This window comes from Carassius carassius, chromosome 2 (genome assembly GCF_963082965.1).
Source record: "Carassius carassius chromosome 2, fCarCar2.1, whole genome shotgun sequence".
In the NCBI taxonomy this organism is placed as follows: domain Eukaryota; kingdom Metazoa; phylum Chordata; class Actinopteri; order Cypriniformes; family Cyprinidae; genus Carassius; species Carassius carassius.
In genome coordinates, this window is record NC_081756.1 from 17,555,920 (window position 1) to 17,583,645 (window position 27,726).

Here is a 27,726-nt window from a genome sequence, read left to right on the forward strand (position 1 = left end):
CAGACATGCACATGCAGACCAATCATGACATAGACTGAAGGATTAATTGTTCACACACTCTCAAAGAGACAAACTGTGTGTGTGTACCTCAGCAGGCTGAGAGGCATTACTCCAGGTGATTCAGAAGTGGGTGCCGTCTCGGCGTCTGTGACAGGTGTGGTGGCTGTGGTAACGGGTGTGGTCGCTGTGGTGGTGTCCTCCAGTGAGGAGCTCATAAAGGAGGTGCTGCTGGAGGCTGAAGGGGAGGTGGTGACCGGAGTTTGAAACTGTTGGTCTCCCTCTAACTCCTCACACTCTGTGTCCACTAAAAACACACACATTCACATATTTTACAAAGGCTCTTGAGAATGAGAGTGTGAACAAAATGCTACTATTTTGCCATGAAAAAAATTAATAAAATCATAGCTTGCAACAGCTGAACCAAGATGAAAATTCCTTGTCTTAAAGAAAAATTCTTGAGCCATTAGACCAGAATGAATAATTTCTAATCATGTTGAATGGAGCTTCAGTCAAATGAAGTGACTTTACATTACATATACACCCCAGTATTCTTTTTAAATGGTTAAAATTAAATACATTTTCAGTGGCTGAAATGGAGATGCATTCAATTGAGCAAATTTTTTTTTTATCTTGAGTTTAAACAACTTTTTAACAGAGTCCTGACAAATTCTGAATTTATCAAGATTTCATTGGTGTCATATCATAAAAGCAAAAGTTAGTACAGTCTAAGACTATATAAACTATCCCAGTATAAAGTTTGGGATCATGCTTTTTTTATTTATTTTTTTATTTATACATTTATACAGAAAGGATGCATTAAATCAGTCTAAAGTGTCAGATGTTGCACAAAAAAAAAATCAATTAAATGCTGTTTTTTTGTTTTGCTTTTTTACTCTCAAATCAGCATATTAGAATGATTTCTGATGGATCATGTGACACTAAAGACTAAAGTAATGGCTGCTGAAAAATCAGCTTTACCAACAAATTACATTTAAAATTCTAATAGATACAAGTTATTTTAAATTGTAATAATATTTTACATTATTACAGTATTTACCATATTTTTGATCAAATACATGCAGCCATTGTGAGAAAGACACTTCTTGCAAAAAATATATTGTATAGATACAGTCAGTTTACGTGTATCAGGTTTGTTTTATGTTTTCTGATATACCTGTCTTGGGACTCTGGCCTTCCTGTTCTTCAAGTAGGCTATTGACCACCAGTCTGTAGATCACGGCTTGCGCCCGCTCTAGGTCTGCCAGCCCCAGCGCCCTTTTGATGGGCGACCTCATCACTGCCCGTTTCACCATGTGTCGCATCAGAAACTGCAGAGCAGATCGCAGCTCCGCTTCCTCCTGACACACGCTCACCCCAGGGCTGGCACAATCCGCATTATGGCCACTTTCAGGTGTGACTTTGGGGATCAGCAGCAGCTCGGCGTATTTGCTACAGCTCAGAAGTACGCTTAGGGTCTTCATTGCTCCCAGATACAGATATGACAGCTGCACCGCATGCACCTCCATCTGCGCAGCCGCCTCCTGCGAGCGCGTCCCCACCATCTCCTGTAGCCTGCGCCGTCCCTCCGCTGGAGTCTGCTGCGTGGCATCCTGCGTGTAGGCAGCCAGCTCGCTCTCGGAGCGGGAGTTGGGTGGCGCATGAGCTCGAACCTCGTCCAAGCTGTGAGATACGCGCAGATCACCCGCCCCCTCTTTCGGTTTGGTGCGTGACTCGTTCTCTCGTTCTTCCTGGGATTCGTGGCGGTGTCTCCGCTCGTGCCGCCGACCAGAGGTGGATTTGAAGCCATCATCCTGTAGGCTGGCGAGGGCGGTGAGGTCCAGCAGCAGAGCTGCAGTGAGTCCGCGGAAACGTGAAACATCGAAGGGTAGAGGCTCGATCGGCTCCAAGTTGTACAATGGCGTGTCACTGGGCGACCAAAAAGTGGGGAAGCTTCAATGAAAACAAGTGACAAACCAAACAGAGAGAGAAAGAGACAGAGAGAGAAAGTGAGGGAGCAGGGAGGAGGGCCAGGGAACATGCAACATCATGGAGCTAATGCAAAAGGAAGGAGTCAATGAAATGATTATGGAGGGAGAAATATGGATAAAGAGAGCAAGGAGAGCCCTGGGGAGCAGGAATGAGGTAAAAGCCTCAATTTCACATTCATATAAACCACTCAAACAGATACCCATCTCTCACCTGATGGTAATCTCGGCCTCATCCCACTGCACCTTAGCTGATGTGCTCCCCTCCTTCACCACCCCCAGCAGAGTGGCATGTCTCCCTGTCTGCTTGTGCACACACCGTCCCCCCATCCTTAACCCACCATCTACTCCCCCGATCACAGCTAACACCGGCCACACCTGGTGGCACAGCGTCCGCAGGTGTGTCTCCGACAGCTCGGCTGCCGCGTGCCGTCCGCTTCTCCCTCTCTCCTCCTCTCGCTCTTCCTCCTTCTCGTCCTGCTCCTCTCTGCTCTGTGCCGAGCGGCTCTTGCGCAGTTTGGTGGCCCCTGCTGGAGGAGCTCCTTCTCGCAGGCAGCCCCTGATCTGTTGGAGGCGCTGGAGGATGCTGCGGTTGATAGTTTGAGTCCAGCGCTCCGAGCGGTGTAAGATCCGGAACAGCTGGGTGGTGGCTTCCGCAAGGACAGTGGCCACAGGGCTGCACATTGGGTCACCAGGCAACAGGTCACGTGGTGTGCCCCTCATCTGCATTTCACAGATTTTTACCTGCAGGGTAGAGGTGGGTGACACACTGGTTAAAACAATATAGAAAACAGTAGAAAGTTGTCAATCTGGATGCATTTTTGTTGATATCGTTGTTATGGCAGTGCTACATGACTTTCCACAGCAAAAGACATCATATTTTAGTTCTGAATGAGACTTTGCAGTCTGAAGTGACTATTATATAAGACAAAATACAAGCAAGAAAACATGTTTCTTTTAAGCTTTACAAGCAAAATCTAACATCCAATGTGAACAGTGATTTTATTAAAAAACACAGCTCTTATGAACTGCTATTTTTATTTTAAAGGAATCATAAAAAAATATATAAAAAATATATAAAAATTTTTATAATATATATATATATATATATAAATATAACTGCAACTATTAAAATGTGTTTAACTGAAATAAAGCTTAAATAAACAAAAAAAATAATATTTAATGAAAAACCTAACATTGAAATATTACCTTGGTATAAAAATAAATTTAGGCTGAAGCAATAAAACTAAATCTGAAATAAAAATGAATTGAACAAATATTTTTAATAAATAAAAAAATTGAAATAAAAAAGGTAAATTAAATGTATATTTTAAAAATAATAAAATTAAAATTAAATTAAAAATGTAAAATATTAAGCTTTATAAATTGTATTGAAAAAATTATGCACATTCATACATTTGTTTCATAGCAATATATGTGACCATTCAAATTAAATAAAGCATCATATTTTGTTATTGACCCAAAAGCTTTATGAATGTCATGATATAATTTTGAGCTAATGTTGCCCACCTCTAGGGTGGCGCAATAAGAGTGTAGTTCATCAGTGTTATTTTAGATAAACAGAAGATCACAGAGTTTACATCAACATCAGCACTTGTGTGTCTTACCTTCTCCCCAGGGTTGCTGCTGTAGAACATGACACAAGGGTAGAGCTCTGCAGCATCGACATCCTCAAATGCCAGTTTGGGTTCCTGCCACATAGAGCCACATGGTTCAGCATTTATGATGAAAGAGAGTTGAAAAGAGAATGTCGATGAAAGAGGATGTGTATTATAGCTCAGCTATTGATATGCTAGTAAGTAACATGGCTGAATATTTGTGTTTGTAAGTGGGCTGCACCGCACCTCTCCGTTCTTGCCAAAACACACAGTCCTGGCCTCCATGTCCAGCACACAGGTGATGTAGTCTCCTTGTGTGTAGCTGGACAGCGTGAGGGTCTGCTCTCCGTTATGGTAGAGGTTGCCACTGTAAGCGCGGTAGAGCCACATGTCGGCTGTTGTGCGGTGGTTGAAATCATGCACAGGCCAGCGTGACACACCAACACATGTTCCCTCATTTCCACGATTCTCCTTCACAATATAGAACTGAAAACAAATAATACACGCTTTCATACTCACACAGCTCCACACAATGTACAGACTGTGATATTGGCTTAAAGTCAGCATTTTATGCACCAAATCAGCATATTAGAAAGATTTATAAAGGAAAATATAGCTTTGCCATCACAGGAATTATATTTTAAAGTAAAATAGAAAAGTTATTTTTCACAATATTACAGTTTTTTTTTTTTACTGTAGTTTTGACCCCCAAACTTCTGAACCTTAATGTAAAATAAAGTGTGCAGAACCTTCCACTGGTAACAGCCAGAGGAAATGCCAGTGGAGGCCAGGCCGTAACCTTTGCCTCCACTGCCATGCGTCAATCCCTGTCCGCTTTCCACCACACAGCACTGTGCCTTCTCAGGGTCAAAGGTTACTTCCTGGATAGGCAAATTTTCTTCTTCCTCCTCTGATTCACCCTAAAACAACAAGATGGCATTTAACGGCATCTCAGAAAAGTGAATGTTGAGTATTAGTGAATTTTAAAGCGTTACAACCTCTCACTCTTGACTGACTGATTCTCCCTCACCTGTAGTTTGAGTTCCTGCTCTCTCTCTTTCAGCTGGATGGTGTGTTTGGCTTGAGCAACAGGTGCCTCCCACATACAGTCCGAGAGCAGCGCCAACAACCTCTCCACCACCTACCACACAAAGACAAGCTAACTTAACTCTGCAACAGATGTTACATGAAAAAGAGCACAACAGAGGTGTGTGGATTTAGACCTGGGTCATCTGATGGTCCTCCACGCTGCTCTCACAGGCAGGAAGCACAGCTTCCAAAACATGCAGAGCTAACAGCCGCGTTCTCAAATTACCAACCAAAGGTATGCCTAAAAAATACACAAATTTAACTAGTCTAAAAACTAGCACACAGACAAGATGACATTGTTTGGACGCTGCTGTGTTACCTGAACAGCATTTCTGAGCAGCAATGTTGAGAAGGACTTCAGTCCATTTAGGAGAGGCCATCTTGGACTGGATGGCTTTGGAAGAGACGACTCGCCGCAGAAACACCAAGAAGTCTCCGAGGTTCAGCTCTGCTGTGTGTCTCTTATGTAACAATGCTACACAAAAATAAAAGCAATATATAAAAAACAACAACACAAAATTAAGTAAATTAGTGAGCATGTTGCTGTTGTCTTGCAATTGTCTTACCCCGGAAATCTTTTTTCTGAGCATCTGCGCAGTCGTCAGTCTTCTCCTGCAGTTCTGTACTTGCACTGAGTGTGCTTCCAGCAGCCTGAGCCAGCAGAGTCTTCAGCTGACTGCACAGAAGATCCAGCAGAGCCTGGACCACCTTAGGACCCAACCTGTCTGCATATGTCCTGATAGAAGGATAGGAAAGAGGAAAAGTTAATTAATCGGCCTTCATTCGCTCCTGCTAAGAGAAGTATTAACAGTATAATGTTACCAAACAAACCTAATTAGCTACTGATAAATTAAACTACTGTTCAGATTTTTGGGGTTTATAAACCAAGTATGTTTCTAAAAGTATTCTCTTATGTTCAACATGAATGCGTTTATTTGTTCATTTATTTGCTATCACTTCGGATTAATTTAATCCATCCTTTCTGAATAAAAGTATTCATTACCTTAAAACAATCTTGACCCCAAACCCTTGAATGGTAATGTAAACAAGGTGCCAAAATTATACAGTGGGTCTAAAGAACTTTCATGGACTAGCTAAATAATTTAAAACATCCAGCATTTGAGGTCAGTTCAGATCGGCTATGAAAAACCAGGTGTTAACAAAGAGAACGGTGTTGTACCCGGTGCTGATGGCTAGTATCTGTAGCAGTCTGGTGCTGGCCACTTTGAGGGCAGTGCTGAGCTGAGAGCCTAGAGGCTTGTGCAGGAGCTGCAGTGTCTGTCCAAGCAGGGTTTCCGTTCCACAAAGCTGAGAGAGAACGTCCAAGAGACCGCTGGAGATAGCTAACGATACATCAACAGGCTGGTATCGCACACTTAGAGCAAAGACCGTGACCAACAGCAGCCTCTGCTGGGCCTCTGTAAACACACACAGCATTGAGAAAATATGTTCAGTAGAATATACATAAATGCTACATAAATGAATATATTAAATGTGTGCTCAAATACAATACCTATGTGGTGCTTGTTAGCTTGCAGGGCTTTCTCTAATGTGACTGACAGCTGCTGATAAATCTTATGAACAGCTGTCTGAATGTCCATCTGTAAGCTTTTCTTGGCTGCTCTGATTCCATCCTACAAGGAAAAACAAAGGACATGCAGAGCATAGTACGAATAATAACATTCAAAATGATTTATTATACATTCAGACATTCTGATCAACTTTATGGGGCTTTACAGCTATTTTCTCAATCAGGCTTAATGCACACATTCCTGCCTAAATTAGCACATATTAAGTCAGCATGGCCTAAAAAAACTGTCAACTGTATGTAAAAACTGGATCAGTTGCTTGTTATCCACTGATGAGTGTAATAAATCAGTGTTGAACAAAACGACACATATTCAAACATGTATCTTCTTCAGAACCTCTAATGATTAGATTGAACAATTACCTGGTAATGGTGCAGTTGGACACTCTCCCCATTTGGCCCCCCATTGCAAACAGCACCGAGGCCAAAACACCCTGACAAAAACTGCAGTCTGACTGATGCTAGCAGAGAGGAAGTGTGAAAACTGAGGCCTGTGCGTCCAGCTCCACCTCCAGAGCCTGCCTGACTGCTTTTCTCCTCCATCCCCGAAATCAACACCACAATCTGGTGGAGGGCCTCCAGACGCAACTATATAAATAAACATAACACAATCATAAAAGCACAAGATAAACAAACAAAAGCCTGTGGGTGGAAGTGAAAACAGGCATCTGACAAATAAAGCCAAAAAGTCAGAATGCACCTCTGCTCGGCTCTGCTGCTGCTCCATGGCTATAATAATGGCCTGTGGGCTTGTTGACACACTCTCTTCTGGTTCCTTAAACGCAGGGGTGTTCCCAACATCTCCACTGAGGAAGTTCACGATGTTCTCGATGAGTGCATGGAGCCTGAATGAACTGCTCAGATCTAGGTCTGACTCCTCGTAGGACTGTGGAGAGCTGTACAAACACTCTTGAGCCGAGCGTCCCCCAAACCAGTCCGCAGAGGAGTCTGGAGAGCTGTACAGAAAGCCTTGAAAACACAAAACAAATCTGTTGAACAGAATTTGTAATAAAGGCCCAAGAATAGAGTATAATTTAATAATTTAAGAAACATATTCCACCGTAAATCTGTGTGCCATGTATATTTATGGTTAATAAAGTATTGCATTGTTTCTCTTGTTTGGCTTACACCAAAAAGAAGTTGTTTTCTGTGAAGAGAGCTATTTGTTTGACATGTGAGTATGTGAAGTGCTCCAAAACAGATAACCTCAGGTCACTCAAAGCACAACCTCCTTTTCATGTCAGACTCAGAGCTCCGACACGAAGCAGACACATTTGATTTTTTCATTTTTCATTCACTGTTTCCTACATTACTCCACTAATAAATGAAACCAATGAAGCAGATTTAGACACTGAGTGTTCTGGAAGTGTTGTGAATGCCATATTCTGGGAAGAAGCCAGAGTTCATTCAGAAACTGTCTCACAGCAATAGAGTGGATGCTGAATCCTAGTTCTGAACAACTTTGTTCCTGAAGAGTTTAGTTCCAAACCTGCTCTAACATGCCTGTCATTTTCAACATCTCAAAGACCTTTATTAGCTGGTTTAAGTGTGTTTTACGGGAGTTTTACTTGAGTTTCAAATCTCAACACATCAATGGATCACATCAAATATATGAAAATTATTTAAAAACTATTTATTAGAAGCTGAAAACATCAAAATATTTTGAGACAAAGCCTCCAAAACGGAGGCTAAATCCCACTTGCTGTTTATTGTACTACCTAAAGAACTCTAATATTTCTAGCTGTTTACACAGCATACAGATAACAAAATAAAAGCATAACTGCTTAAATAGCTTCCTATAATGTACTGCTCAAATATATCCTCCTGCATATTTATTTTAACCCCCCTTTTTATAATAAAGGCCACCAGATCTGATGACAGATTTCTGGCCTTAAACATTTGGATTTACATGTGAGATGTACAGAACATGTGAACAGGAAAGACAGGTATTTGGGTTCTCCCATAAACTGGCCTTTTCTGTACAGTTGTGTGCAGGTATGGACATGAATAAGGATAAGGAATAATGAATAAGTATTATGCGAGTACTACTTTATAACAGAAATTTGCAGCGGCACATTTTGTCCTTAGGGAATAAATTTGGCAATGCATGAAGAGGCTATAAAGACGACAGCAGGAATCCACTGTCATTTTATTTCATGGACCCATTTAGCCACGTAGAAAAAAATAGACCACACACAGAGCTGTCAGAGACATGTGTACACAGACAGACGGCGTAAATACACAGATTACAAGAGTGTTACAGTATGTCCCATTGCTACAGTCTCAGTGTGTTAAAGGTGGGGCCTTTACCTCTTTTTTTAGGAGTGAAAGCTAAATCCAGATCCACATTCCTCCTCACATTCTGAAACAGGTCACACCGAGAGGTTACATAACTGCAGTTATAAATCAAGTAAAGCAGATAAGGCAGTGTGTCACACATCTCACCAGTGAGTATCCCTCCTCATCAGACTCTGGCTGGGAGAGATCAGACTCACTCCTGGACTTTGTGAGTCTGTAGTTGGGACTGCTCTGGATGGACCGACTCTCTGCCAACAGGCTCTCACTCCTACACACAAAATGGAAACGGCATATAAAAGTTGTCTCTGAGCAGACAATCATGCCATTAAAATGTGACCTAAATATAAATTAATACCACTAATGAAGATTGTTTTTTATTTATTGTAATCATGCATCACAGTAGCCGCTGCTTTTAATTGCGACTGGGTCAGCTTATTAAGGTTCTTCTAAATTAGAGCAACACAACTTGCAACTGCTTAATATGAAGAGCTTAATCTAGAAAAGCAGGAGCAGACTGGAAAGGTGAATGAGTTCAGTGAGATAAGGGTTATGATTCAAGAGTTTAAAGTCATGCTTACACGTTTAATCAGCTGAATGCACTTTTTAACAATGATGCTACTCGCCTCGTCATGAACCCGCCTCCATCCTGGTTGACCCCACCTGTCAGGGGTTGCTGATTGATGTGCTGAGCGAGCGGCGTGCTGACAGCCAGCAGGAGCATGGCACAGCGGTGGATGACTGTATTGCATGTGGTGGTGTAAAGATCCTGGCCCTCCTGAGGGGTTGTGCTGCTCCTGCGCTCCGGACCAGCCTGAGCCGGCTCTTCCGGTACGCTCATGCTTCCGGTCTGATCTCGGTCCCTTCCTCGTGCTGCCTCCCGAGCTGATAGGAAACATTGAAAGATTTCTGTGTCCGCCAAGACATAAGACACAGAGCGGCCAGGTTAGGGAAGCAGCCAAGAAGCATGACGTTGTTAAAAAGTGATTACGGCTGGATATTACACAATGCCATGTGTGACCACTGTATAATAACTATGGTTAACAAAGTTATTTATTAGTATACACTAGCATTCAAAAGTAAGTATGATTAAAAAAAAAAAAAAAGAAGAATACATTTATTCAGAAAAGATGCATTAAACTAACGACTTTTACATTTACAAATAAAACAAAAGATGTATATTTAAAATAAATGTTGTTCTTTGAACTGTCTATTAATTTTTTTTTTATTTGCAGTTATATTTCACAATATTACTGTTTTTAGTGTTTTTTGATCACATAAATGTAGGACAGCAAGAACCTTACTGACCTCAAACCTTTGAATGGTAGTGTATGTTGTGTGGCGTGTTCTAGCACAATGCAATTCACACTACATCAAACCAATTATTAAATATATCTTTAAAATAATAAAGTGACATTAAAATGTCGTCATTATTTACTCACCCTCATGTCATTCCAAACCTACAGTATATGCTCTTATGTATTTAGTTTTTTTTGACAGCCATGTAAAAATTCTTCCTTTTATTCCACTAAATATCTCATATGGTTCTGGAATAATATGAAAGTTAATTTTTAGGTGTGATAACTAAGAATCTCAAACATGAAAAGGAAAATATGAAAAATGCACCAGATGTGTGCGAATGTGTGTGACAACTTTGCTCAATGCCACTCAAAGCATCGCCAACATCAGCACACACACACATATGCCCTTCACAAATGTGTCAGAACTCACTTCCTGCGGTCATGACCTCATGCTCTCTTTCCGCCTCCTCATCTTCCTGCTCCTGGTGACCCTCTTCTCTTTCTCGCTCTCTCTCTCTCTCCTCCAGCTCAGCCTCCTCGTCTATAGTTCGGGTGAAAGAATGTTCCTGTGGGTCCATCTCCACAGAGTCCACGTTTTCAGAGATCTGCACACAAGAGGAGAAAAGGCTTTATAGAAATCTTGTATATTTCTAGTACCTTAAAGAAATAATTAACCCCAAAGCATATTTATTTATTATTATTTAATAAATATTTTATTATTATTTAATAATATTTAAAGCATATTTTATTATTCTTCATTTTTCTTCAAAGATCCTACAAAGTTTCAAACTGTTATATTGATAATACAAAATATATATATATATATATATATATATAAAAAAAAGACATACTCTGCGTTCTCGTGATGACGAACGGGTCTGGATGAGCTCCATGTTTTTGCAAGCCAAGAGGCGATTCCGCACCTTATACACACTGCGATACACCTCTGCCAAGAGTTTACATGGCTGATATCTGTCAGAAGAAATGGGTAAGACATTCCTTAGTGGTGTCCACAGTGTAATATTCTCTGAAATTCTGTCAAATATAATGCCATACCTCCCTTCTCCACACGCCTGTCCCAGTAGCCCTGTGTGTTTCAGCAGGACAGCAAGTACAAAGCGGGACACTGTGTCTAACAGAGCTTCATTAGGCAAAGATGCACTGTCCCAATCTACACAAACACACACAGGACTAAATTAACACGTAATGCCATCAAAGATTACAAGTTGTAGTAATGCTACTGGCAAAATTATTTCCGCTTTTGACCAATAACTTTATATAAAAGTCCAATAACTCCATAGTTAGGATAGTTGCCAGCTGTAACATAACAGAGGATATGAATGTTCATTTTCATTGAACTGTAAATTCAAGGCAGTAATTATGAAAAAGTCCTGTGCCATATGACAGGGATCTAAGCTAAAATATGACAGAAATTCCTCATTCAGAAACTGCTTTCAGAAACACAAAGGGGATTAGTTCCCTTTCAGAATAAAACTTTCCTGATAATTTACTCACACCCATGTCATCCAAGATATTCATGACTTTCTTTCTCCAGTTGAGAAGAAATTAAGGTTTTTGAGGAATGCATTCCAGGATTTTTCTCCATATAGTGGACTTCAATGGGTTCTACATGATTCCAGCCGAGAAATAAGGGTCTTGTCTAGCGAAACAATTGGTCATTTTAGTGCAGCTCGCCTTGCACTAGCTTGACTTCATGCATTACGTAGTCACGCGTGATGTAGGCAGAAGTACCAACCTAATGTGACCCAAAGCGAATGTGCAAAGAAAGTTAAACACCCTTTACAAAAAAAGGTAAAACAATGTCAAACTATTTTGAGTTGAAAAATTAGCCCTACCCTACCTTTTTGAAACTGAGTACAGAGACGAGGAACTAACATGCGCGCACCGCAGAGCTAGAGTAAGACAAGCATTTGTGATTAAAATGTATATCGACTTTTATTTTTTCTAGAAAATGACAGATCGTTTTTACTAGATAAGACCCTTATTCCTCGGTTAGGGTAGTGTAGAGCCCTTTGAAGCTGCACTGAAAATGCAATTAGGATCTTCAACCCCTTGATCCCCACTGAAGTCCATTGTATGGAGAAAAATCCGGGAATGTTTTCCTCAAAAACCTAAATTTCTTTTCGACTGAAGAAAGAAAGACATGAATGACATGGATGACATGGGGGTGAGTAAAATCAAGACATTTTTACTCTGGATGTGAACTAATCCTTTAAAAGAAATGACAAATGACACAAAGGAGCAACAAGACAAGTGTTATGTAGTGAGATCTTGGACCAGTGAGATTGCACTGTGGGTGGGGCTAACCATCGCAACAGAAATAAGAACCATTCTAAAGTCTGCATAGGTTAATGCGTGACTTCTGGGATTATGCAAGCACTTAGGTAAAGCTAATCAGCATTTATAATACTCCTTCCATAATCCTCAAAATATGTTCTGTTTTTGTATCCTACCCTTGCTGATGGCATAATCCTGCATGTTTGTCCACAAGCTGTGTGTGGGCTCTTTAGTTGATCCAAGTGCCAAATCAACCAGCACACTCATGTCAGCATGCAACTGACAGTCAAAAGGTCTTTGCTCCTCATTTCCACACAGAGCCACCTCCAGCAGAGAGCTGATACACACATCTGTAACACATATACCATTTCATAACTATTCACAACATTTTCTACTTCCGTACCTCAATACATTTCAAAACGAAACAAAACAGGACATTTAATGCTAAAAGGAACTGCAATGTGTGTGTACATACCAAGCTGGGGTATATCAGTCTCTAAGCCATTACTAAAAAGCGGTGTTTTGAGCCAATGGGTAGTGTGCTGTTCCTCTGGTGAGGGTGGGGCTCCCTGCAGCATTCCTCCGAGACAACGTCCCACCAGCAGCGCTACAGTACGCTCCAGATCCACCAACCAAACCCAGCACTGTGCCGATCCTGAAACACATACTGGATCAACCAGATCTGGAGTGCCTACAGGAAGAAGGATAAGGGAAAACAATTGGATAATAGGATGTGGGAGTGAAGGGAAAGAATTCAAATGAAAAGTAATAATTTATAACTAAATTATCAACCTAAGCTTATTGCTTACATTTTCTGAAGTTTAACTGAATGAGAGATGAGTGGTTTTTGAGTGTTGAGCGGCTCTTAAACCGGAGGAAGGGGCATGGGGCACGCAAGATTGGTTACAATGATTTTCTTTAAAGATCAAACTCTGTCAAGTTTATTAAAATGCTAAAACACAAGATCTGTAACATGTTCAATTATATTTTAATATTACAGAATTGTTTTTACAGGGGTGCCTATCAATTTTTCAGTCTAGTTCTCATAAATCTAGGCTATCCCATGCTGTTTTATCAAACTGAAAGCATAAACTAAACCTAGAAATTTGGTTTGGTCCTCACACTGCATATAGCATGACCAATTAAATATAACTATAAAAGATTGATTAATAATGGTTATAATATTATTGCACTTTATTTATTTAGGTTTTTCTTATATAATAAACTAATAATGTGTGATAATATTATTTAAAATAAAAGGTAGGCCTACTATTAAATACACATACAATTATTTTATAGTAAACTTAAAAGTAAAAATGTGAATATTTACTACTACTACTTTGTTTGCCTCTTAGCTTTATCTATTCCCCAATTGTAAGTCGCTTTTGATAAAAGTAATAAAAGCCCTTTCATCACTTTCATTCTTAAAATCAGCAGGCTTTTATTTTGGCGGGTTGCCAGCAAGTAAGTATACGTGCTTCCAGTTATTAAAGTGCTGCCGCTGATTAAAGTGTCAGTGAATTAATGTCACAGTTATGCATTGTGCTTTGAAAACGGCATGGGATAGCCTAGATTTATGCTTTCAGTTTGAAAAGAAATATGATATAGTATAATTTGTCAATCTAAAATGGTAATTGTGCATTAACAGCTGTCAACCATAACGATGCACAGATGCGATGTCAGAACTTATATAGCGCTTTTTTATTTTGGTTGTGCATGGGGACCTGCGGAACACTTTTGTGAACCCCTGCATATATACACACACATATACTCATAACCAGTAAAATCTATATACATACATATACATATATGTGTGTGTGTGTGTGTGTGTGTGTATGCATTGTAAATTTAAACTTAAATTTGCTATTTATCATATGAAGGTGAAAGTCTGACCATGTAGTGGCCACTGCAGCTCCTGTTCCTCCAGAGGTGTGGCGGCAGGCAGAAGTCTGTTGAGACGATCCAGAGAGGGAAGCAGGTCTAAGAGGTAGCTGAGCAGCGGCCGCGCCACCCAAACAGGCAACAACAGCAAAGACGTCACAATCTGACACAGCATACTGCCAGCTGCAGACATGTAGATCACATCTACCACAAACAAGCACAGGGAAAAATTAGCAGGTCCATTAACATTTAGAAAATAAATGAGTTTATCTTAAATGTGTGTGTACATTGATATACCTCGTAGCTTCTCACGAACGCTGCCATTTCCAGAGCTTTCTCTCAGAAGAGTTGCAGAGCGATTATAGATATCTGTGGCATGTGGCAATAATAACTGCAGGTGTTTGTGGAGGTGTGCCACACTACTGGAGCCCTGAAAAACACAGATTAACATATGGAAGAAAATGGAAATTTGTGTGTGGATTTGTATATCTATTCGGATGTGTATGTACCTCTGTAACACAGTTGATATGGCAATAAGCTAGTAGTTGCTTCTGTAAAGAACAGAGCAGTTCATGGAGGTGAGCTGGTTGGCTGCTATCAGATGAAGATGTTCCCTGTAAGATCTTATCACTGTTCTTCTCCAGCTCTCCAAACGCCTGATCCTGTTTGGTTAACAAACATGCACACAGGAAAACAGGTTGAGACGATAATCAGAAGTCTATATCAGAGGCTGCATTTACACTGTAGGTGTAATACACAGATATAAATAAGGTGACCCATATCCAATTTATCCTCTTGAATCAGTTTACATTCATCTAAAATACTGTTTACATATTTACCTGACCAAGATGCACTAGGCTGATAAGAGCACTAGTCAAACCGCACTGAATAAAACATAATTTGAATGCCCTTGACATTCACAACAGCAAATATACAGAGATAAAATATATGTACAGCAGAATAATGGCAAAAAAACATATTTCTTTTGTGATGTCTTTGTAGGTTGTAGGTTTTGTAGGTCTTATGAGGGGATTAGTTTAATGCATCACAGAAAAAGATTAAAAAACTAGAGTCACTGATATGAATCAGTCTGACAAATTTTTTATTGTATGAATCAGCGGTCACTGAATCAACATCTGAGTCACTTACTAAACTGAATGTTATCGTTACATTTAATGACGAAAGTCTCGAAATGAAGCAAGCACTTTTTGCAGTCTAAAACTCTGTGAAACTTTATTATTACTGACCAAATGTTCATATGGCAAAATGACAATTTAACCTAAGTGTGTAAATCAAGATAAAGATAAAACAAAGCTGACTGACAGCGAAAAAAGGGCCTCAAGGTTTTAATCTGCAGAACTGACCGTATAAAAGCCCAGGTTCCTGAGTAGAGTTTTCATGAGGATCTCTGCCAAGTGTGTGTCAGGATGTGTATCAGAATGAGTGCCAGAAACATGCGTAGAGTCGGAGGGTAGAGCGGGAGTCTCAGAGGCGTCTGGAGGACAGCTGTACCCCAGCAGAGATGCCACATGGGTGTGATCCTGCAGACTAGTGAGGATTATGTCCAGCTGCATCCTCTGTGACAAAAAAAAAACACACACACACACAGATATGACTGACAGATGCTTTTGTAAGTTAACTTAAATTGTGTGCTCTTTACAAACAGGCACAAGCTCATACCTGTCCTTTGGAGAGGCTCTCCCATCGGTCTGGTCCTTGAGGGAGTAGCGAGTGCAGTAACTCCATTCTCTCTCTCAGAGGAGGCAGCAGCATCGTCGCTCCCACGGACAGAGTCTCGATGACAGCCTACAAAATGCAAACAATGATCAGAGAAAAATACAGGCCACAGTAAACCATCACAGAAACAAATATGTGGAAAAACACAAGCAAACACAGACCTCCTGGATTTCATCTGGAACTGACGCATCCATCAGTCTGAAAAGCAGATTACGGAGAGGCCGCGCTTGTCGTCCCAAGATACTGGTGGCCACGCCACCCGCCAGCGCTAGAGCCAGGTGATTGGACAAGAGCCGTAGACAGAGTTTCAAGAAGTTATGATGCTCCCTGTAGGCCCAAAAACTATTTTACTCCCTCCATGGTGCAAGAATGCACAGGCTTAATATTTAATAACCTTCAGGACGGTTTAGAAAATCAATTGAAATTTGATCTCAAAGTAAACAACATTATCAGCAGCATTAATTCTACAGTGATATTTAATGCATTTAAAAAAAACAAGCTTCACTCATCTATAGACCTTAGTCAGGTTAGACACATTATTGAATTTTACACAGATGGAAATGAAGCAGTGAAGGAGATATTAAGTATATAAAAGGTCCTAGATCCTTTTATAGAGTTTGTCTACTATTTTTTCTTTCTTTCAGAAAGCCATTCCTGCTGTTGTTAAACAACAGTACAATCCAATCAATGACTTATACTTCGATTTCTCACAGCTTCATTTTCATTCCTGTCAAAAATTAAATACGGTGCTACCCTGACTAAAGTCAATGGTGGTGGCAGAACACACACTTGGAAGATGGGAAAGGCAGCGGTGGGATCTCGTTGTTGATACCGTCACAGTATCGTTCCAGAAATGAGCGCAGGTGAGAGAAAGTGCTTTCTTCGAGGTCCACACAGTATGGCCTATGCCAGGCCACCACCTGCCTGTATTCATACACATAAGATTAATAGCTTAGATATGGAAATGTAAAAAAAAAAAAACTATTAGAATAAAGAAGAAAAAAATTGAATAAGAAACTTCTTGCTATAGGAATTAACAAACTTAATGACACAAATACATAAGAAAAATATTGTCTATTTACGTACAGGGTAAAGATTATAAAAGGGTTTAACAGACTTGCTAACCTGTCTCTCGGGAGGGCAGTCCATGCCAGGCTGTGGGAGGTGCCAGCAGTGATCTGCTGAATAGCCACTCCATCTAAACCAATCACCTTCTTGGGTTTGGTGATGGGGCCTGTGGAATTCCCTTGACCGCACTGACCCATTGAGTTATTCCCCCAGGCATACACTTCATTGTCTGTAACAAAAACATCCACAAAAAAATGAAATGTAAGAGCAACTATTTAGCATATTTGCATGTAATTTTATGAATCACATTTCAGTCTTATGCATAGTGAAATGCAGATGTGTGACAGCAGCATGCCCTAAAAGATCACTTGAACATTTCGCAATGCACATGAACGGCACATGTTCTGCTTAAGTACACAGCGTCAAATTGTCTGTGACATCATGTGTGAGGCCCCCTTGCTTCACCTTATCTGAGTCTGACTCAGCACATACCCTTCTGCTACTGATCTGACCCTCCTCTCTCTCCACTATCACACTATCACCACTACAGTTCACACAACCCTTACAGTACAGCCCCAACAAGACTATTTTTTTTTCTTAAACCCATTTTGCCAGCTGAACAATTGGCATGCTGTTAAACATCAGTAAAATCCACTGAAAGCAATGTAGTTATATCCCTTACAGCCTCATTTTAATTTCATTTTCATGTTGTTTCACTACCAGCCACTTAAGCATACCAGATAAAGCCATAGTTTTGTGCACTCAATTCATAGGGCTTGCGGTGATCCCTTACCATGTGATAAAGCAAGGCAGTGGCTGTCTCCTATGGAGATGTCTACCACTCTGGTTGTGGCAAGTTCTTCAACCAGTTTTGGCCTTAGCGCAGTGGCCTCCGATGAACCACAGCCAAGACACGCACCACAGCCCCAAGAGTAAACCTGCAAAATAAACACAGATAATAGTGTGTTTAAAATTATCAATCAACATGAACTCATAACTGCCCCAAATTTTGTAATGCCACTAATTTTGTCATTAAAAATTAAAGTGCCCCCAATATGCCCTTTTTGAGGTTCCTAATATTGTTTCAGGAGTCTCCTACAACCAGATTACATGCATGCAAGGTCACACTTTCATTTTCTCATGATATAAATTAAATTTCACTGTATTTCTCAATGATTTGTAAACTATTCATACGAAGCAGTTATAAGATTTAGTCTATCTAAACCCCTCCTTTCCGTGAGCCTACTATGCTCTGATTGGTCAGATAGCCCTGTCCGTTGTTATTGATTTAATGCAGACAGTGTGTGTCAGAAACTAAGCGCCCATTGGCATAACTGAATGACAGCTCCGGAGAGAAAAATGGTATTGATTTTACTTCATAAATACAACTGTCGGCTTCACAACTTTGTAGGTAGTTTACATTCACATAGAGCTACATTTCACAAATGGAATAATAGGGACACTTTAATAATTTCTAGTTTAGCAAGGTCTCATACCTGACCAGTAGAGGTGAGGGCCAGAGATGACTGACTGCCAGCACATACTTTGCGAATGAACATTCCTTGGAGCGCCTCCACCACCTTAGGTTTATACACACGATTGGTATCACCATGACCCAGTTTCCCTGCAGATAAACAAATACTAAGGTGTAATAGTCTTCAGTTAATCTTTATTATCACATATACAGCAACTTAACAAACAATAATGACTAGATGTGCACAAAGTAGAGAAGGTAACAAGCACATCGAGATGCAGCTGCTGGCTAAGTGCATAGTGAGTGCCTCAATCTCAAATGTCTCCTCAGTAGAATAAGTGGTGTAGGTTAACTCAACTCACCATTGTCTCCACCTCCAAATGACCAGACTGTACGTCCATCTTTAGACAGTGCAATGGTGTGGGAGCTTCCACAAGACACCTCACCTACATTACTGATGTCTTTAACTAGAGTGGGAATGTTCCTACTGTTACTGTCTCCATGACCTACAAGTGTAGACAAGCATAATCAATGATGCACATACACACAAATGTCAACACAAAATCAAGCAAGATAAAATGTTATGTGCATTAGTTAACAAATATTCTTATTTTTTAAATCACAACAATTTTAAGCATTTTAAAGGATACGACAATGTTAATGTATTTGGTCTTAGCAGACTTGGTCCACTACGCTCTCTGCTGCTGCAGAGCAAGTATAGACTCGCTACTGCCATTCTGTTGGCATGCTGCTGTGAGCACATAAGATATGCTGCTACTGCATAAATAGGCATACATAAAATCCTTAGCAGATCTATACAGGTGGAGATGGGGGAGATGGAGGATTTCAGAGGAACTCTGAAAGCACGCTGCAGGACCAGCTTACAGTGAACACTGAATCAGACTATTTAAATGTTGAGCAAGTAAGCTAATTGGCTGCCGGCCAATCACTTTGTGCCACGTAATGAATTAGGTGATTGCTAAATATATTATATAGTTACATATAAAGACATTTTTTCAGCATTTATTTGTTAAAAAAATGCAATAAAAAAAAAAAAGAGTAATAAAGCAACATTTAATTATTATCTAAAAATAAACATTTACTATTTTAATATATTTTAAAATGCACTGTATTCATATAATGGCAAAGCTGAATTTTCAGCAGCCATTAATGTTGAAACCAGAAACTTTTTTTTTTTTGAACGAATGTGTTTAATGAAAATAAAATGTATATACAGACAACTGCATACCTAATCTACCAAAGTCGCCCTCTCCCCAGGTGTAGAGCTCTCCATCCTCACTGACCGCAGCGCTGTGTCTATACCCTGCTGAAACACAAACCACCACCTACAAACAAACACACACAAGCAGTAGAAGACATTAATCATTTAAACCCACCCACAGATCCATTCTGAGTGTTCAAAAAGCTCAAGTGATGCATAACTACTGCATGAATATAGTACCTTTCCTTGTAGAGAGCCCTGTATTAGTTTGGGGTACTTCTGGGTAGAGCTATTGCCATGACCTAGTTTTCCATAGTCTCCATCACCCCAGCTGAACACCTCTCCCTCACTGGTGAAGGCTAATGTGTGCCCGTCTGAGCCTTTGGATGATGAAACTTTCTTATTGGCACGGTGAGGTTCAAAGGTCAGCTTCTTAAGGGTGGACTGGTTGTTTGAGTCACCCAAGCCCAGGCGCCCATAGCTGCCCTTCCCACACGCTCGGACTGAACCATCAGAGGAGATGACAAATGTGCAGTACTGGCCAGCTTCAATCTGAAGACACGAGATGTATTTAGCAAGCATGGATTGTGAGCATGGAGGGGGATACTAACACTAACACTGTATGAATAGTTAAAATGAATATGCTTTCTACCGTTTGTGCATCACTGAAGCTGGGAGCGAGTTTGGGCTGGAGAATTTTCTCTTGCGTGCCCTCTACAAGCTGGTGGCTGCTGTTGCTGCCCCACACATAGACCTCACAGGTCTCAGATACCATGGCTGCCTCACCTGTCTGGATACTGTCTGGACTCGCACACGTTCTGGAGTAGTCTGAAGCCATGCGACACACCTATCAGGAAACCGATTTAAAACAAGGTTAGGGTGTCAAACACATGGCACAATTCTAGCCCACATGATAACAAACAAAAAATCTAATGCCAAAGTTTGGTATCATATATAATCATAATTTTCTATTTTTAGATACAACAGGACTGAATTGTTGTGCAGCTTGTTATAGCATGTATCTTAAAGCAGCAGAAATTCTCTTCTAGTTGTGCACAATGGCATTTGAAACTGGGTTTACTGGATGACAAGAGGAAATCAGAGGACAAATCACTCAAGGAAAATATATACTGTATATATTGTTTCAAGTCTGTACTGACACGCATTCATACATTAAGACTGATTCAATGATTTTGACTGAAAAGCAGGCCTATAATCAAAATTATGACAATGTTAGGTTGGAAATGGCCTAATACAGCTAAAGTGGTCCTGCCAAGAGCAGTAAGGGGTTTCTCTTTATTTGATTTATGTTTATTTATAAACCATTTCTGTATACAGTGATTCCCATTCATTGATTTATTTGTGGTGGAATGCCACAACATCAACAATATAATAAATGCTATGTCAATTTACATTACATTATAAGCACACTTTATTCTTATATTGCCGTGGCCGTGTGTTTATTGCCTTCATATTCGATCATTTAAAGCGTTTCTATCATAATGAGCTACAGCGATAGCTGGATGCCTTTCTCCATATTAGGAATATCATGGAGCGTTCCATTTACATCTGCAAGGCATATTTGGAGCTTCCTTGCAAGGAAATTTCTACAATTTCAAAAAATGCCACCACAAATAGAGTTTGAAGTCAGTGGGAAACACTTTGCATGTGTACATGAAAAGACTTTTAAGGAATTATAAAATTTTATGCGCTTACTTTTGTTTTACCCCAATATTGGTCGAAAAACAACTTTTTTATGTATTGTTTTAGGTACATGAGCATGCGGTGCATGCTCTCTTCATAGATGAACCAAGATTTAATCATTACAAATAATTATCCTGCTGATGATGCTTAGTCCAATCTGAAAAAGAGATTGGCTTAGGGGGTAACATCATAATCTGAAATCAATACCATTCAAGAAAGGGCAGTTAGCTGCAAAGCATATCAACATAATCCCACAAATCCCCAACAGTATAATATTGTGGCTAAACTGATTTACATTTATTTTTGGCCCAGATTTGCGTCGATTGTTATAAAAATACAACATTGGCAGCAGCTGCCTACGTTTCAAGAATGAGAGAATAAACAGAAAAAATAACAAAGACTCTTTTATGCTGACAAATTATATCACCAAATATTACAACTATTTCACTCTATTCTAGGTCATTACAATTGGTCAACTGGACTACTGAGAACTTGAATGAACTGAATGTGTAAAAACCTTATGAAAGACGTCCTACATTTGGAAAAACAAAACTAGGGCGATAACATTTAAAGTTCTGTTTTCATAACGCGATTAAGCCTATGGTATAATTTCTGAAACATCCAATTTTAAGGCCTCTACATAATCAACATGATAAAAACTAATAATAAAATCTGATTTTATTAAACGTCAGGCTTCACAGGGTTATATATCAAAGAACCAAACATAGTAACTGTTCTTCATTGAGGGATTCACGCATCAAATTGACATGGCCTCCTCTTATCTATACTACATATTGTAATATATTTGTATTTTACCTCCTCAAACAGACAAAGTGCAGCCTCGTACAGGGAGCAGAGACCATCAGGCGTGCGGGCCGGCTCCCTCCATTGGCTGCGATCAGCAGATGACCCCTACAACACCAGACAGTCAGTCATTTAACATCCAACACTATGTCATCAGTGTATGTGTGTTTTAGTGAGCATGTACCAGTGAACGCCTCATCTGCATCAGAATGTTCATGAAGCAGTCGTATCCCATCAGCCCCTCCTGGCTCTGCTCCAGGTTGCTGACTCCGGCCGATGCAGCCAGGGCCATCTCAACCCACTCCAGCAGGTAGCGCAGCGACCCTCGTTGCGCTGCCAATCCCAGCAGAAGCTCACATGCCAGCCTCCTTCCCACCACATCGGCCCCCGAGTTCCGCATGGTGACTCCTTTCAGAAACGTGGTGACCTGGGCCAGGCAGTCCAAACCCATCGGTGGAATCTTGCTCTCATTGGCCAAAGAGAGGGGCGGAAGGGAGCCCACCACTTCGATTGCTGTGGTGATGACATCATTGCAGAGATTGATCCCTGGACCAGCCGGAGGAAGTGTCCAGCTCTGCCTGAGCAAAGCAAAAAGCAAACTAAGACCTGTTCGCACGCCCATCTCAATGAGGGCGTCTGTACTAGAGCGTGGCCGCTCGCTAATTGCTTGTAAGTCCGCAGAACCCAGAGTGTTTTCGGTCGAGTGCTGTTGCTGTTTGACCTTGCCCTTGTCATGGTATTTGTTGGAAAGTGCATAAAAAACCCGCTGCAGCACAAGCAGACGTTTGCGTAGGGCAGTTGCGAAGGGCGAATCTGAGCATACCGTCTTGGCCAGAGCAAGCTGACTGGCCAGCAGCGCGTCAAGATAATGCTCCTGTTCATCGCTGGACAGACACTCTCGCTCAAAGTCTGGCAGCTGAGGGCCCTTCAGACATAGCACCTGCTGAGGGAGAAGAACCACCTCCTTATTGGCCAGCAGCTTGCCATAGAGAAGAGCGACCCCTTCACGGGTGGAGATGGACTCGCTGTCCTCAGCGATCCAGGAGCTGTTGAGGTGCTCCAACCATTTTAGTTTTACTGGTGGTATCATCGCAGCCATCGTGCCACCTTAAAACCTCACCGTCACATCTGAGAGGTAAAGAGGTACAGTGAATCTACGGATGCAGCTATATTAATATTTGATACAGGTGGGACCATTATTTTAAATGGTCAATATTAACACTATACTATTTGTACAGACAAAGGTAATCTAAACAAAAACAAAAATATAGGGGAATGAGCATACACATATGCATTTTATTTTGATATTACTCTATATATTATTATATGATACTATTAACATATGATAGACACTACTGTTCAAAGGTCTGAGGTCAGTATGTTATTTTTTTTAGGAAAATGTATTCTTTTATTTAGCAAGGATGCATTAAATTGATCAAAAATGACAGTAAGGACATGTAATGTTACAAAAGATTTTATTTCAATTTAATGCTGTTCTTCTGAACTTTCTATTCATCAAAGAATCCAGTAAAAACATACCCCGTTTCCACAAAAATGGTATGCAGCTGTTTTCATCATTTCTAATCAACTAAGAATCAAATCAGCATATCTGAATGATTTCTGAACGATCATGTGACACAGAAGACTGGAGTAATGGCTGCTGAAAATTTAGCTTTATCATTACAGGAATAAACTACATTTTTGATTTCATTTATTTTTATTGCATTTTTGATCAAATAAATGCAGCGTTGGTGAGTATACGAGGCATCCTTCCAAAACATAGTAAAAATCTTACTGACTTTCGAATGGCAGTGTATTTAAAATATGGACTGATACAAATAGATTTTTAAACAAAATTTCTATTATCAGTCAGTAAACAATATGGTACTGGTAGATCATGCATCCCAAAGTAAATCAATTTAAACATTAACTGCCTCACACACATTAGCAGAGAAACCACTTTTCCTTACCAAGCAACTGAAAAAAAAAAAAATTAAAAAATTAAAAACCGAGCATTTCCTTTGTTGGCATAAAAAGGTTAAAGAATACATTTAGATTAACTACCTCTCTACATTCTGATATACATGTAACCATAACCAGAAATTTAAAAAACAAGTTGATGATGAAATATGCATTGCATTCATTCTAAAAAGAGTTTGAATCTGAGAAATGAACTTCAGAACTGACCCATCTAGAAAAATCAAGTGCAGATGAGGCGGTGATGACACATACTTGTCAATATGCCAATCTATCTATCAAAGTGAAGTGACATTCAGCCAAGTATGGTGACCCATACTCAGAATTTGTGCTCTGCATTTAACCCATCCGAAATGCACACACACAGAGCAGTGAACACACACACACACACTGTGAGCACACACCCGGAGCAGTGGGCAGCCATTTATGCTGCGGCGCCCGGGGAGCAGTTGGGGGTTTGATGCCTTGCTCAAGGGCACCTAAGTCGTGGTATTGAAGGTGGAGAGAGAACTGTACATGCACTCCCCCCACCCACAATTCCTGCCGGCCCGGGACTCGAACTCACAACCTTTCGATTGGGAGTCCGACTCTCTAACCATTAGGCCACGACTTCCCTGGATTCCGTCCAGCAAAATGACAGCCTTTGGCTGCTCAGCCTGAACACATATGTAGAAATGTAGGTCTTGAGTCATTCCATTGATTATTAACTTATTTATCTAGTCAGCTAACTTTCATAAGTAGGCCAATATTAGAGGGTATGATTTTCATCTTCTTAAACTATTGTCTTTTGAATCTTATAAACCTGTGCAAAAGTATAACACAAATAAAACAGACATGTATATTTATTGTATCTAACGTATCAGTACACCGTTCCAGCTTTTAGTACATTAATCTTCTTAAAATCATTTTTAATTACCAATGAGAACATGTAATAAATCATATAATACTAAAGTGCATGTTGCTAGTAGCTAAAATATTAGTTATACAAGTGATACAGTCCATGGGCAGTATACACCATAGACAGCATTTTAATTACACTCGCCCCTACATTAGGATTACAAGGAACCTGGCTGTATATTCCACTCTGAACTACCAGATTATCTACTATAAGGTTATCAGAAAAAAATAACAAAACTAGCAAATGCTTATAGCAAATTGTTTTATATAATCCAGTTTAAAAGTTACAGGTTGTCAGCTAATGCATTGTTACAGCAGACAATGAGATTATTTTAAACCAGGGGTGACCAAACTCGGTCCTGGAGGACCGATGTCCTGCAGATTTTAGCTCCAACCTGCTTCAACACACTTGCCTGGAGGTTTCTAGTAGGCTATGTCTAGTAAGAGCTTGATTAGCTTGTTCAGGTGTGTCTGATTGGGAAAGGATGCTCTGCAGGACACCGGCCCTCCAGGACCGAGTTTGGGCACCCCTGTTTTAAACCATTGCTCTGCTCTAGACATCATCATATCTTGCTAACAAGCACTTTGATTATCTGAAAATTATGGTGATTTTTCCACCCTGCTGTTTGCGTCGCAACGATTGACGGTGTTGGTTTTGACAATCTTGCGGTTTGCTTATTCATCTAGCTGGCTAACCCATCGCATCACATTGCATTAATCACCAGCGTTACTTAAATACGTTCTCCTGGAATATCTGACTGCTTAAATTTTTATTCGAGACCCGTAGCATATTTGTTACACATATTCAAAAGAAATGTCTTTCAGTGCTACCAGAGCCCGGTGCTACTACAAGAAAGAGCGAAACTTACAGGCGTTAGCATATTAGCATAGCTAACAGACCAGTATACGCCAGTAAGCTAAGCTAATCCACTACACTGAAATGATTCACTAACTTTACGTCTTCTGTTGTATGCCTAGACTGAATTATCACATTAATAGAGCCCCAGGTAAAATACCCAACTGTCTTGTGAGTGTACGACTATATAGCACGGGTATTGTCGCATTAGCCCGGCTGTGGAGCTGCTTGTCTAGGGTTGCCAAGCTGTAATGAACTCACTTTACAGTCAGCTCAGCTGCTGATATTTCACGTTAAAATCATGCACCCACACAATCATCTGCCCAATGTACGAGGCATGCATTTGACACATAGACTGTTACAATTACTGAAATGCAAGTTAAGAAGACTACACATAATGTCATGTTTGAAATGTCTTAAACCTGTCTGCTGTTTGTGGTAATAAAGAACTGAGAAGGTGAGGCTGGAGCTTACCATAAACTGCCAAAAGCCTATTCAGTGCATGGACAAAAGTGGCTTTCATGTTGCTTAACGGTCCCTCGGCACCTGCATGTGACAGTGCATGACAGAAAAGGCTCGTAATCGCTGGGTTGAGGATCTGGTAAGGCTGAAAAATTGCGAGTTGGGTGTGAGGAGAGCACTGCTGCTCAATCCCTCCCAACAGCAGGCTCAGTGTTCAGTCCCTCCTTATCATTCATTACCCACTGCACAGAACAACAGCGCTCGCAGCCCTGAGCGGCTCGACATATATATACCTTTATAAAATAAATAGATTCTGTAACACACACAATAGGCTAGATTAGTTCGTTATTTGAAATGCTTTGAGATGCAATAGTTTTCTTTCTCTCACACACACATCCAACGCAATATTCCCACTATGTAATGTATTTAATTTTATACAGTTGTGTTCAAAATTATTCAACCCCCTAGAGACTGCAGTACTTTACAAATACAAGCTTTTCTGAAGATCCAGGATCTAATAAAACTTGCATCTATAACAGTTCACTGGCATATTAAAAGTGATATTGTCAATATATAATGTAATATATTTGAGTTATAAGATTTTTTAATAATACTGCTATAATTATTCAACCCCTATTCAACATTGCTGTTTTTAAATCACTTATTTGCATGGTGGGGAATAAAACCGTCTCAAAACACAATTAAGGCTTTAGAAACTATTAAAAACAGAATTAGCTTGAGCTGTTACACATACAGTTAGCCCATGCATGTGCTGAAGTTGAGTGGCAAAAATGTCAACAGAGATCTCACAAAAGCTAAAGAGAATAAATATCGTAGTACTTTAGAAAGGCTAAGGCTATATGAAGATTTCCAAGACATTGAAAGTTCCTAGAGACACAGCTCTCAGCCTTATTCCTTAGCTTAAAGTGTGTTTTACCAGAAAATCTTTGAGGTTGTGGAAGAAAAAGCACAATATCATAAAATGTTTAATCAGAGCAACTGAGAAAAAACCTGCAATGTACAGCCAAAGACTTGCAAGATGACCCGATGAAAGGAGGAAAACAATTTCAATGCAGTGTGTAAGAAAAACACTAGACAAGTATGGCCTTCATGTTGAGACATCTTGATAAATACCACTCTTGATCAAGTAGAACAAAAAGCCAACTTGAACTTGATAAAATTCATTTGTGTGGACCTGTGGAGCTCTGGAGGAATGTTTTATGGAGTGATGTGACCAAACTGGAACTTTTTGGACCCATGGATCAGCGGTATGTCTGCTGCAAAAAAAGGCAAAGCTCATAAGCAGAAGAACACCATCTCCATCCTCAAACTTGGAGGTGGATCAGTCCTGTTATGGGGTTTCTTTACTGTAGAAGGAAGTGGAAATCATGACTGTATGAAGGACATCATGGATTCTTTAAAGTGTCAGGCCATTTTGACAAGAATTATGATGCCTTTGGTGCAAAGAC

At 40.2% G+C, this 27,726-nt stretch overlaps 1 protein-coding gene across 5 annotated transcripts in view; it reads right to left on the reverse strand.

Annotated features, from left to right (window-relative positions):
• Nucleotides 1–26,510, reverse strand: part of LOC132104846 (probable E3 ubiquitin-protein ligase HERC1) — a 48,371-nt gene extending 21,861 nt beyond the window's left edge. For 3 of the 5 annotated variants that reach the window (XM_059510382.1, XM_059510396.1, XM_059510378.1), the window contains exons 1-39: nt 26,270–26,510; nt 22,250–23,193; nt 22,078–22,173; nt 20,210–20,404; nt 19,798–20,109; nt 19,585–19,681; nt 18,698–18,841; nt 18,358–18,485; nt 17,655–17,799; nt 16,919–17,090; nt 16,583–16,717; nt 15,955–16,120; nt 15,737–15,862; nt 15,421–15,633; nt 14,566–14,718; nt 14,354–14,486; nt 14,069–14,260; nt 12,651–12,866; nt 12,352–12,525; nt 10,934–11,048; nt 10,729–10,849; nt 10,308–10,482; nt 9,203–9,485; nt 8,727–8,847; nt 8,592–8,643; nt 6,982–7,250; nt 6,645–6,869; nt 6,207–6,327; nt 5,874–6,111; nt 5,260–5,429; nt 5,013–5,168; nt 4,828–4,934; nt 4,635–4,745; nt 4,354–4,524; nt 3,851–4,090; nt 3,614–3,697; nt 2,200–2,729; nt 1,175–1,950; nt 88–304 (exon numbers count right to left, since the gene is read on the reverse strand). In XM_059510382.1, coding sequence (XP_059366365.1) covers nt 88–304; nt 1,175–1,950; nt 2,200–2,729; nt 3,614–3,697; nt 3,851–4,090; nt 4,354–4,524; nt 4,635–4,745; nt 4,828–4,934; nt 5,013–5,168; nt 5,260–5,429; nt 5,874–6,111; nt 6,207–6,327; nt 6,645–6,869; nt 6,982–7,250; nt 8,592–8,643; nt 8,727–8,847; nt 9,203–9,485; nt 10,308–10,482; nt 10,729–10,849; nt 10,934–11,048; nt 12,352–12,525; nt 12,651–12,866; nt 14,069–14,260; nt 14,354–14,486; nt 14,566–14,718; nt 15,421–15,633; nt 15,737–15,862; nt 15,955–16,120; nt 16,583–16,717; nt 16,919–17,090; nt 17,655–17,799; nt 18,358–18,485; nt 18,698–18,841; nt 19,585–19,681; nt 19,798–20,109; nt 20,210–20,404; nt 22,078–22,173; nt 22,250–23,164 — 7,994 coding nt within the window. In that variant the 5' untranslated portion in view covers nt 23,165–23,193; nt 26,270–26,510. The remainder of the gene's footprint in view (nt 1–87; nt 305–1,174; nt 1,951–2,199; nt 2,730–3,613; nt 3,698–3,850; nt 4,091–4,353; nt 4,525–4,634; nt 4,746–4,827; nt 4,935–5,012; nt 5,169–5,259; nt 5,430–5,873; nt 6,112–6,206; nt 6,328–6,644; nt 6,870–6,981; nt 7,251–8,591; nt 8,644–8,726; nt 8,848–9,202; nt 9,486–10,307; nt 10,483–10,728; nt 10,850–10,933; nt 11,049–12,351; nt 12,526–12,650; nt 12,867–14,068; nt 14,261–14,353; nt 14,487–14,565; nt 14,719–15,420; nt 15,634–15,736; nt 15,863–15,954; nt 16,121–16,582; nt 16,718–16,918; nt 17,091–17,654; nt 17,800–18,357; nt 18,486–18,697; nt 18,842–19,584; nt 19,682–19,797; nt 20,110–20,209; nt 20,405–22,077; nt 22,174–22,249; nt 23,194–26,269) is intronic. The other 2 variants (XM_059510392.1, XM_059510387.1) reach the window with 2 other exon arrangements.
• Between the last annotated feature and the right edge of the window lie 1,216 nt (nt 26,511–27,726).